The sequence below is a fragment of the Egretta garzetta genome, unplaced genomic scaffold (genome assembly GCF_000687185.1).
Source record: "Egretta garzetta isolate BGI_Z169 unplaced genomic scaffold, ASM68718v1 scaffold69, whole genome shotgun sequence".
Classification (NCBI taxonomy): domain Eukaryota; kingdom Metazoa; phylum Chordata; class Aves; order Pelecaniformes; family Ardeidae; genus Egretta; species Egretta garzetta.
The window spans coordinates 1,438,613-1,449,904 of record NW_009260790.1 but is presented as its reverse complement, the minus strand read 5'-3'; the positions used below and the strand labels follow the sequence as shown (position 1 = coordinate 1,449,904).

The following is an 11,292-nucleotide window of genomic DNA, read 5'->3' as shown; positions in this document are numbered from 1 at the left end:
TCCCCGCAGGAATCCCAACGCCACAGAGCTTCAGCAGTCATCTGGTGAATGTGACACCTGAATCTCTGGTCAGCTTCCACTTTCTGGGCCAGTCTCTTCTTCCACAGGCTGAAAGCCAGCTGGCAGCAATGAACTCGATGTTTTAGGGCTGCTGCTGCTTTTCGGTTCTTATTTTCCACAGCCCAGTGATGCCAGCTGAAAAAGGCTCTGAGAAAGATAAAGGTCATTGGACCAACTGTAGGAACAACTCACACAGATTCACACCCTTATAACTGAAACTTTAACAATAAACATACACGTGAGGGAGTTCAGGAAATACAGCTGATCTGTTAACATCTTTTCCCCATTACAAGTCAGGGGAAATGATGGACAGGGCAAGTTGCTGGGAGTAAGGTGTTCTGTCCTGGCTGTGCCAAGCCTGTTGGTTTCTTCAACTTCCAAATGAGAAGAAGCAAGGCCAGTTCAGTGGACAGGAAGTTACCAGGGCTTGTTATCAACAGTGCTGGGCTTCCTCTAATTTGCGAGGCATCCCATCAAACCAGAAATGATTGTGTTCAGCTATAATAATTTTGAAGCAGGTACCCCCGAAATACTAGGCTGCAAAACTCCCACTGAAGACAGAAGATAGCTAGAGGAAGTGTTTTGTTTTTTGTTTTTTTTTTTAAAGCAAGTGTAGAGCTCTCAAAACAGACAGCTTTAGGAACTTCTGGAAAGCACAATACCTACCGAGACAGCTGAACAAGCCTGCAGTACTGCTGGGCCTTTACAAGTTGCTGAGTCCGAGCTGACCAGACAATGAAGTACCTCTGCAGGCAGCATTTCTCTGCTTGGTGCCAGCAACTCTTCACCTCCTTGTCAGAACTGCAGTCCTGTAATCCACAAAAGCAAAAAAAAAGGGCCTTGAACTGCTGCTGTGACACAGTCACTCCATGCAGCTCAGCCCTTTCTCCTTGCCACTGTGACTTCTATGATTGCCTAACTCCCTGTTGCTAACCCACAAACACACACATCACATGAACACCCAGACCCCAGAGGGTCTAACACATCCCTTTTAAATCCTTGACACATGGCCAATCTCCAATTCAGCTGGCAAATGGTAAGAAAGAGCTACCCCAAGAAATGCCTCAATCTCCCAAACCTTCTGTCTGAGAGAGTAAACCAAAGAGAGAACAGCAGTGAGACCTTCCATATGCTAATATTGAAACCCAAAGGCTCTTCACTAAGTTGGGCTATGCAGAAAACACTTGTACATTTGCATGCATTACACCACTTTTCAGCCTCACCTCTTCCCATGTAGAGTAACTGGTGAGAGGCTGGACATTATTGTCTGGATTCTGCAGTGCCAAAGACTGGAACAGACCTTCAACAAACCAATTTTTTCTGCAAGACAAAAGTGTCAGGGGAAAAGGGAAAGAAAGAAGAGGATAAAGCACCCAGAAGGATGCTGTGACATGACATGAGGGACTAGCCAGAAGGAAGGAATTCAGCCAGATCAAACAAGGGGCCACACTGCTACCAGCATCCCAAGGAACCAATATCCAACTCACTCAGATCCAGTACTCTGTGGAGGAAAGGAGGCCTGCAAGTACAGCTCCCCACCCCGCTCAGCTGGCAGCTCTGCACGCTGGTGTAGTTGCAGGAAAGAATTGTAATACGGCATGTGTGTGACATCCTCAGCAGTCAGAATGGAGGAGAAGCTCTGCTGGCTGCTGTCACTAAAACTGTATTCCTGCAGGTATGGAGCAAAGAAGATGCTGTGAGGTAAGTGTCCTTGCAATGGAATCACTTAGCTAACAATTCCAACCATGCCATTTCCTCCTCTTTTTGGCAAGGAAATCCAGGATGCATCCAAAGGAACTGCAGGCTGGCAAGGACAGCTCTGGAGTGTACACACATAGATGATGGGAAAGTTATGTCTATACTAGTCTGGGAATGGTTAACCCCAAAACAACCAGTAATCAAACACAACAAACCATCACTGAGAGAGTACATATGCCTGTTTCTCCTTTTCTCAGTGATGAGGTTCTTTGTACCTCATCCCTTCCACCCTGCAGCCACAAACAGGAGCAAGTGCACAAGAAAACCTCACTAGCTCAGCACCTCCCCATATCACTAAATGATGAACAAAGAAGGGCACAGAGGGAAGTGACTTTACAATTTCTGATTACATTTTAACTCCTGGACCCTACAGGCTCAGCGCTCTTCAGGCCTAAATACCCAGCACAATTTGCTGATGACAGTATCATGTTGAAGCAGAAATTCTCCCCTGAAAAAACCCAGAAACTTAATACCTCAGGGCAGACTGGATAAATCAAGATCTTCTCACCTTTTCCAATGAGCTTTGAGTAGCTGGAGCACTGCTGTCAAAGCCAGAAGATGTTGAGAGGTCCTCAGAAAATAGCATAGCAAGAGTTTCTTCACAGACAGTCCTGTGCAAGTGCTTAGGACTTTGTTCAATTGCCTTCAGCATGAGACACTTTTGGTGCCATAATTTCAGAGCTTTTTTGAGTTTACACTGCTCCAAAGCCTGAGAGAAAGAACTGAGACAGAATATATTGAGACAGCAAAGTGACTGAAAAGGGATACCAGAGGGGGACACTAATACAGACATGATGGATGATAGATGGTAAAAGGGGTTCTTCCAGAAGGACCAGAAAGTCAAGTGGACACTACTAATGAGGGTAGGGCTCCAGGGAACTGGCTCTTCTTCACTCACCCAGCTCTGTGTTGCTCGCACAGCCTTGCTTTCCACAGCAGATATATTCTCTGGAGCTTCACCTTTTGGCAGAAGTCATCAAGAGAGTAGCCTGTTCTGTCAGGAAACCATCCCTCTACAGTCCACAATGACTGATCTTCATGCCTTTTTGTTGCAGTCTTGTCAGCTACAGAGCTTGTAACTGGTACTTAACCAGTTACAGAGGGTGACAAGAGACAGCATTTGTCAGAAGGCATTCCTAAGAAATATAGCCCAGCCCAGCCTTCACACTGCTTCTTTTCAGCAAGGTTTAATACCTTCTGCTAAGTTTACGAAACAGAGCAACAAATCTCCCTGTAGCTTCACTGAGACATCCAGAACAACTAGTCCTCTACCCACTCTGGTTTGTTAATACCATGTATCATCTAAGCCTCTCTGTTATCAGGCTGTTTTCAGCTGGTTTTCACCATACAAGAAGAGGAGGAAGGAGCCTAAGCACCTCAAATCTTAGATTCTGCACAGGCCCCAAACTGCTCACCATAATGCTGCCTCCATCGTAGGAGAAAGAAGTTCACCATTGCCTGCTTATCGCCTTCTCTGACCTGCAGCATCTGAACCCACTGCTGGAAGTACTTCCTCAGTGATACTACTCTGAGATGGGACAGGTTGCACCTGTAATGCACCTTCTGCTCAACAGTCTCCTTCCATACACTGAAGCACCTGAGAAAACCAAAGGAAAATAAAAACACATAGGGAACCATGCGAAGAGTGTGAAAAAGTTTTTGTCTCCTCCTGAGACTGGATTTAGTTCAGGAAAGACAGACAGAAACTGTTGTCTTCTGAGCTTCTATTAGTTTATTTCATTAAAAAGCCACTGTCCTGCTTAGAGCACAGCAGCACAGCGAGTGCTCTCAGGCTGGCCTTTCAGAACTTCAAAGGTCAGGACCAAAAAGCTTTGGCAGTGCACTTTGAGATGGAACAACACATCACTGGGTTGGCTCTGTCATTCCTAGGACTTTCATAGCCAACAGCCATTTCACATGAAAAATAGACCTCATCAACTTACCGAGAGACCAAGTTTTTTTGGATCTGAGTTGTCAGCACTAAAATCTTTTCCATTTCCAAGCACCGGGAACGCCATACCCAGAAAATGTTTCGGAGCTGTTTCTTTTCCAGCAGAGCACGGGCTTCCAAAAGCCTGGCTTCCTCTTTGCTCAGCAGCTCCTTCTGCAGGCGCCACAGTCTGAAAGCTGCTGTGTTGCAAGGCAGGAAGAGATTGGCAGGAAGAAAAATAACTTAGAAGAACTTGAAACAACTTAGTGTCACACAGCAAACACCCCTGACTGAACTCCAGCTGTCTGAGAAAGGGCACTTAAAGGGAGACAGCTCACATTGCCGGAGCAACCACATCTCTCCGCCTGAATTAATGCAAAGAACAAGGCAAAAGGTCTATGACACGGCGAGTGGGCCACCCTCCACCATCACAGATACTAGGCCAGCTATTTGCAAGATCAGGTTCTGAAATAATCCAGTCAAAGCAATAACTAGACACAAACCAAAAAACACAGTGAAACAGTGATTACCTCCAAGCTGTTCCAAGGCTATGGAACGTGTGCTTACCAGCTAGCCGTCTCATATCTCTGATTGCTTGAGCTCTCCAGCAGAACTCATCTCCTCTCTGCCTACGATGAAGCTGTGTCCACAGTCCTCTCTCCACCCTGAAAGAGTCACAAGTATGCTTGAACATCCATCTGTCCAAAGAGGCACTCAGAGAACAGAATCCAGAGCCTTCCTTCTCCCTAGGTAGCTTGCTCTTTTTGTCTGGACTTGTACTTCTGCCTTCAGCACCAGAAGGCACAACAAAAGGTTTTTCTTTTGACACGTCTACTGTCCTGCTAGAGACTGCAGTATTGCCTCACTCCAATCTCATTTACACCTGTATTACATATGCAGGCGATAGCTGAACTCAAGAAATAGTACAGGAGCATTTCTGTCAGACTCTCAAATAAGAATGAAAACACTAGTGCACAGAAGCTCTGGAACAGGATTGTTTAGTTCTTAAAACTAGGTTACTAATTCTTGCCGTGCTTATCTGCAGCGATACATCCAAAGACCTGGAAACAAGTTTCCCACCACCTGAGAAAAATTTGCCTGTGTTTGTAAACCTCCACTTGTCCAAAAGAACAGAAAGAGAATGCTCTCAGCTTACCTACAAGCCTGCTCAGCGTCTTTTGAGTATCCTACTGTAAGCTGGTGCTGAGCTGAGGTTGTCATAGTTGCTAATCTTCCTACTCCAAAAAAACCCACTGATGAACTTTGGGTATAAGAAATTGGCTCAGGCTGTGGAGCTTGCTTCTTGCTCCGTTTTGCCACAGCTTCCTTCCACTGAAGGAGAAACCACATGATTAGAACAAACTGCAGGCAGAGTATCAGTATCAGGGCCCACATCACTGAATTTCACACAGGGTACCCCTTCCTCTTCCCTGTCCAAACAGGATTTCTGCCTTCTCTGACAGCACAACAGAAAACTCATGGCACCACTTCTACTATCCCTAGCCCATCCTCACCCTGTGGAAGCTGACAGCTAGCAGAGCCGAGGCATTTCTCTGCTGGGCTACCTCCAGCTGCATCTTCCTCTGGTGCACAGCCCGCTGCAAAGAACCAAGGCCCTTCCGAAGCAGTTGCTGTCTGTAAAGCTGCCTGGCCGCAGCCCTTTTCCAGAGGATGTGTCCCCTCCAGGCTTGGAAACACCTACTTAGCATTTGTCTGTCACACAAGTGCTGGAAACTTAAAGAGAAAAACCAAAAGTGAGCTCCAGTTAACAGAAAGGGAAGTTAAACACAGCCAGGAGGTGGCAATCAGAGTTCAGCCATCAAGCTGAAAAAGAGGTATTTTAAATCATTCTCTCTAAATTGTGAAAAACCTGCAGCCTTACACCAAATTAAGGTATCACTGTCGCTAAATTGGTAGAAATCTCACACACATCTTATCCACAGGTGACAAATTTGAATCCCATCTCATGGATAAGCCCAGTTGTTGATCTTTGCTAACTATGCAGTGAACATGCTGGAATTTGCTGCGCTGAAAAGTAGCATACATGGTACCAATGCTTTTTCATTGCTAGCAACAACTAAGGTTGAATTTAGAAGCTAGAATTTAAAAGATATAGACATTATTTTTTAGAGCATGCTCCATTCTAGATGGCAACCCTTTAAAAAGAAATGGATGCAGCCCCTGAGCCAACCATGGCAGAATAATGTAGGTTAAGGCCCCAAACCAGATGTTCCCATGAACATGGCTCCTTGGCCACTTTCCAGTAGTTTTCCTCCCCTGTTAACTACCAGCACATTCACACATAAACACAGAGTCTTTTTACCTTTGCTCATTCACCTTCAACGACCAGAAGCTGTTTTCTGAGACCTGCAAACAGACAAAAGTCAGTAACTCACATTATTATTATTCACATAGCTCTACTCTGTTGAGGAATTTGTCTGTGTCCAGCATGGCAAGTTATTTTGGATGGAGACCAGAACAGTGCTGCCTCAGGGTAGTGTATTATGTCAGATGCCTTTGATGCTGCCCCCACCACTGTGAATACTCTTACATACTTCAGGCATGGGAAAGCACAACAAAACTGAAATCTCAGGGCCCTGAAACTATGCACAGAGTAAAAACCATTTCTATGATTTCCCTCTGCATATAGATCCAGAGAATATAAACAGGTCTTTACACTCCCAAGAACAACCAAGTTAACAAGCTGATCTTTAGGAAGAAGCATGTGAGACAGAAAGATGTGTATGTTGGGATGGAGCAGGGCCACAAGAGAGGAGATTCTGGCCATTCAGTGCCAGAAAAAACTATAGGACAAGCATCCCCATCACTGTTGTACCTCAGCTTTGCACCTCTAGCAAGAAGCAGAAACAAGCACAAGTAATATCTGAGAACAGGGAAGCTACACAGTGAGCATGCCCTCACCTCTCTGGACACAGTTTCCTGTGTCTGGGTCCCTTCTTCACAGCACTGTGGTTCTTCAGCACTCCTCTCCACAGGTTCTTCAGACTCTTTGAGATTGGCATCAGCTTCCCAATTCCTCCAGCTGCTTTGGTGGGAGTATTTGTTTCTTCCTTCTCTGCTCACATTCATACAGTCTGTGTCAGAATATTCACCAAAGCCTTCTTCAACCCAAATTCTGAAAGGGCTGGACTGGCTGCTGCCCACCACAGTCATTCTTCTGGCTGCTTGTGATCTAGAGTCACGTACCTCTTCTGACTCTTTGCTGGACTCATGAGGCTCAGAGTTGTTGACTTCTACAGATTTAACACTAAGCTGCTGGACTGGTCTAAAGTCTTTATCTCCAGGAGGAGAAGTGACTCTCATGCACACTTCCCTTGGCAGCCCATACATGGCTACACCAAGGTTCATCTGAGCTCCCCCCAAATCTGTCTCCAGTGACACTTGTAGACCCTCAGGATACAGACTGGCTGGAAGGTCTTTCTTCCAAGATACAGCACACAGGGGTGCCCCATTAGATGTCTCTTCTCCTTTAAGAACCTTTTCAGGGGAATGACTTGTTGTGCGAACATAACTACTACCAGTTTCCAGAGTTGGCTTTGCCTGGGACTTGCATCTGAAATAAGGGGAGCAATTGTAGGAGGAATCTGCTTCTGTATCCACTAGCCTGCCAGAGCTCACCTCAGAAGCAAGGGTTTCTGGCTGGATGTCACCTGAAATTTTGGTTCCCCATGCGTTCGAGTCAAGGTATCTGTATCTGTGAGAGACAGAGAGAGGTTCTGCACGACTGAAGTCCCCTGTCACTGCACTAAGGCTCCAGTCTTTAGCAAATGGGACACCCCATTTCAATCTTGCCTGAGCAGCACTGGTCTTTGCTCCAGCTAGCTGTTCTCCTGTGCTCAAGATACTAGGAGCTGAATCATCAGGAGCAAAGCACAAACCACCACTGACTGGAGAAGACTTGAGCTCCAGAGGGAGGGAGCCCCATATCCCCATCAAAGCACTTTCTTGCTTAAGCCTCTGGATTGAACAGTACAAGCTAGCAGAAATCTGTGAGGATTGCAAAAGAGACTGAAGGGACTCCAAACTAGATGGATCGAGATCCCCCAAGGTTAGGGCTGAACTACGACAAGTGTTCACACTTTCACTTGAGCTCCTTGAAGAAGGACACACCGCTAATTCATGCCTAAGAGGGGAATCTACAGTATGAGATGACAAACGTGCATTGACCAGCGAAGGGTTCACAGGATCCATACAAGAAGCAGCAGCAGGCTGATGCTGTTGTTTTTCTACTGGATAGTCACTATTCTTGTTCCTACTTTCTAAATAGCGATGGTGAGCAGTGTGTATGGAGCAGCTACCAGCTGCCTCTGCTTTCTGATGGTATTGACGAAAGCCAATACTCTCATTCCTTCTCCCTTCTAAACTATAAGACTCAAGGCATGAGTGTCTCTGAGGGAGATTCACAGCAGGGAGCACTGACAAAGCAAGATGGGGAATCCTATGAGCCACAGACTCAGAGCTGTGCTGCTGCTGCTGCAGCTTAGAGCAGAGATTATTCCGCTGCAGGAAGCAGGAACTGGATAACTGATTGGTGGTGTCCTGGAATGGCTGAGAAGGGATGGAGAGATTAGTCTGCCTCAGACTGGGATCTCTCTTCCCAGCTGACAGAGGTGCAGTACACAGCCAGCCTTGTTCTGCTCTCTGCCTGGGAGTCTCACTGAATGCTGCAGCCTCAAGCCTGCGATGAGAAATGTCAACTTGACCTCTAGTGCCCAAATACAGATCAACATTCACATTCTTCTGAATGTTTCTTTGCTCTGAAGAAAAAAAAGAAGAAATATAAACAAAGGAGCATACGTTTTTCTCATCACATCTTCCCTAGTTTGCCAAAGGCTTTGAGTACTTTCCTTACAAATTTCTTGTCTCCAACCCACCAGCTTCAGTCCCGAAAGTACTACGGACACTACACTCAGTTCTCAACAGAAAACCTGGAAAACAAAGACTTCCAGGATTATGCATGCACCTGCAGCCTAAAAAAGAACTTGTTGCTAGCAAGGATGAATTATCCTCCTGCCAAGACAGGGTAGCCTGTAGCTGCTACATGACACCAAACAAGAACAAGTTTAAAAGAAAATGTTTTTGCGGAAGTCAGAGCAACATGGTTCCAGCTGGAGTACAATGTTTACCCCTCTTCATTGATTGGAAATGGAGCTCAGATCTCTTCCACACTTGTATTTTCTCCAGGGCTGGTAAGAAAGGTAGTGTCTTGACTTAAGGTACTGTTTAACTGCTTAACAAGCAAAAATTTGTTCACATATCATGCTACAGCCCTGCAAAGGTTCAAGGCTTTGCAAGCCAATTTCTTCTTTCCACACTAAAGGATGAAACCATATTTACAAATCCAGAGAATCGACATGGTCCCCTAACCTGGAAGAGTTACAGCATAGATGGGCATTTGCAGCCTTGCCACTAAGTCAGACGGTTATACATATAACTCATGCAGAGCACAGATCTGTAAGTTGCTGCTAACAGGTAAGTGCAATTTGACAGGACTGTGCTTTCATTCCCTCAAATTTTAAAAGCAAGTTGTCAATCACTCTATCATTCTAACCACCATTCTTTTCCACACCCCTTTTAAAAAATTAAAATGGTATCGTGAAAAGACACAGACACCTCTATCATCTTAAAAAAAACCTAGTCAATTTGAAAAGAAAGAGACAGCATAGCCTATGAAATCAATGCCCCTTGTCTTTTTTGAACATAGTCAAATACCAGAAAGCCTCCTGTCAAACTGCACTCTGTTTCCAAACTATGTTTATCTCATTCTCTTGGAGGAAAGCATCTGAGCTTAGTCATCCCTGTTTGCAACAGCCCACTTGTCCTTCTCACATGCAAACTCCATCAGTAATCACCACAAACTGAGGAGTAAACCCAATTACTAAAGCAACAGGAGACAGTCGCGCAGTGTTGCAATTATCCTTGGGAACTGCGCGGTAGCATGAACAGAAAGATCCCATTATTTTTTCCAGACAAGAAGAAGTTGGCAACTACAGAGCGAACAGACAAAGCATGGCTGCCTTCTTTAGAGTGCCTATCACTGCATGAAGTATAACCACAAAATGCAGTGGACTGGTGTTCTGTAGAAGCACTCCATGCATCTCAGGAACATGCAGCCAACTAGTAATGTATCACAAAAGGGTGCTATGAAGGATTTGTGAAAGGATATGAAACCATCATGTTTATCACTGCTCTTCTGCAGTGATTTGTACCAGGTTCTCAACACATTGCCACTGAAATCAGGAAGAGAGAGCGTCCTTTAAAAATCATGTGTGTCTGCTTTCCCAAAATTGCCATTCAGGACTTTAATGTAACCACTGTTAAGCAGTAGTTAATCTTACTCCAAAGACAACAAGATTTTATGAAGTGCTTTTTAAAAACTTCTTCTAAGGCTGAAAGGGATACTCAAGGCAAGCCACAGATTTTGCAAACTGCAAAATCCATGACCGATGGATTTCATATTAGCTTTGATGTTTCTAACTAAAACACTAAATGCATGCTTACTATATACACTGTGCAGCAACACACTAACACATTAAAAACTGAAACAAATCCAATTAAGCAAACAAAAATTAAGCTGATCAATGTACTTCTGTTGTTATAAGCAAAAGGAATAGCACAGTTCATGACAAGTAAATCAAGCTTTCAAGTGAATGCCATTTTAGCATTACGATGACAACAGACCCATCATAAACACACAAGCACCGCTCAGACACTGCTACTTTTCCCATCCCTGCAGACCAAGGCAGATTCATTTCACATTGCAAACTGGGACCAGTGATTGGTCCAAGATCATGCTTCACGTGCCTTAGAAACAAGTCTTTTCCCCCGCTGCTCAGTCTTACAGACCAAACCATCACTGCCATCGCATGAGCCTCTTGTTGCCACTTCGAGATCGACAGGCACACACAAGTGGTCTTCCCTTAACCAGAGTGAGGGCAGTTACTGCTCCAGCAGCTGAGGAACAGCCGCGCAGCAGTGCCTGTCGCGTGGTGCCGTCCAAGAACGAGCTGGAGTCCCAGCACGCGGTGGTGGGAGCAGGAGGGCCATCACCTGCCCCAGCGAGATGTCTCGGGCCTGCTCTCAGGTGGCACAGCCATGGTGCATGGCCCAGGCCCTGCTCAGCATCCCCGATGGCTCCCAGCGCTCTCCACCCGTGCGGACGCACCTCTCCTAGGCACTTACTCACTCTGATAGCCGCCGGCAGACATGCTGCTGGGCCTGGCCAGACCCTCAGGGACGGGACACGCGCCTCTTCGTGCCTGCGCCTCCAAGCTCAGGGGCAAACCTGCAGCTTTGTGCCCCCTTAATGCCCAAACCTCAGCAGCAAGTGCACTCCAGCTGGGTCGCTGTAAGCAGCTTATCCCCCGCGATTAGCATCGCCGCCTGTCACCGGGGCTGCAGATGGCCACGGGAAAGCCGCTCTCGCCCACGGGTAATTAAAGCTGCGTCCTGCAGGCGGCCCAGACGTGGCGGGTCCCGGCAGGCCGGGGCGGCTGGCCCAGGGGAGGTGAGGCGTAGCTGCA

At 46.1% G+C, this 11,292-nt stretch overlaps 1 protein-coding gene across 1 annotated transcript in view; it reads right to left on the bottom strand.

Moving 5' to 3' along the window:
• Positions 1-10,866, bottom strand: part of CUNH1orf167 (chromosome unknown C1orf167 homolog) — a 17,754-nt gene extending 6,888 nt beyond the window's left edge. The window contains exons 1-14 of the mRNA XM_035901850.1: positions 10,820-10,866; positions 6,671-7,463; positions 6,072-6,115; positions 5,263-5,482; positions 4,905-5,080; positions 4,316-4,413; positions 3,762-3,945; positions 3,234-3,415; positions 2,717-2,903; positions 2,327-2,540; positions 1,548-1,729; positions 1,284-1,380; positions 727-869; positions 58-207 (exon numbers count right to left, since the gene is read on the bottom strand). Coding sequence (XP_035757743.1) covers positions 58-207; positions 727-869; positions 1,284-1,380; positions 1,548-1,729; positions 2,327-2,540; positions 2,717-2,903; positions 3,234-3,415; positions 3,762-3,945; positions 4,316-4,413; positions 4,905-5,080; positions 5,263-5,482; positions 6,072-6,115; positions 6,671-7,463; positions 10,820-10,866 — 2,717 coding nt within the window. The remainder of the gene's footprint in view (positions 1-57; positions 208-726; positions 870-1,283; positions 1,381-1,547; positions 1,730-2,326; positions 2,541-2,716; positions 2,904-3,233; positions 3,416-3,761; positions 3,946-4,315; positions 4,414-4,904; positions 5,081-5,262; positions 5,483-6,071; positions 6,116-6,670; positions 7,464-10,819) is intronic.
• Positions 10,867-11,292: the final 426 nt, after the last annotated feature.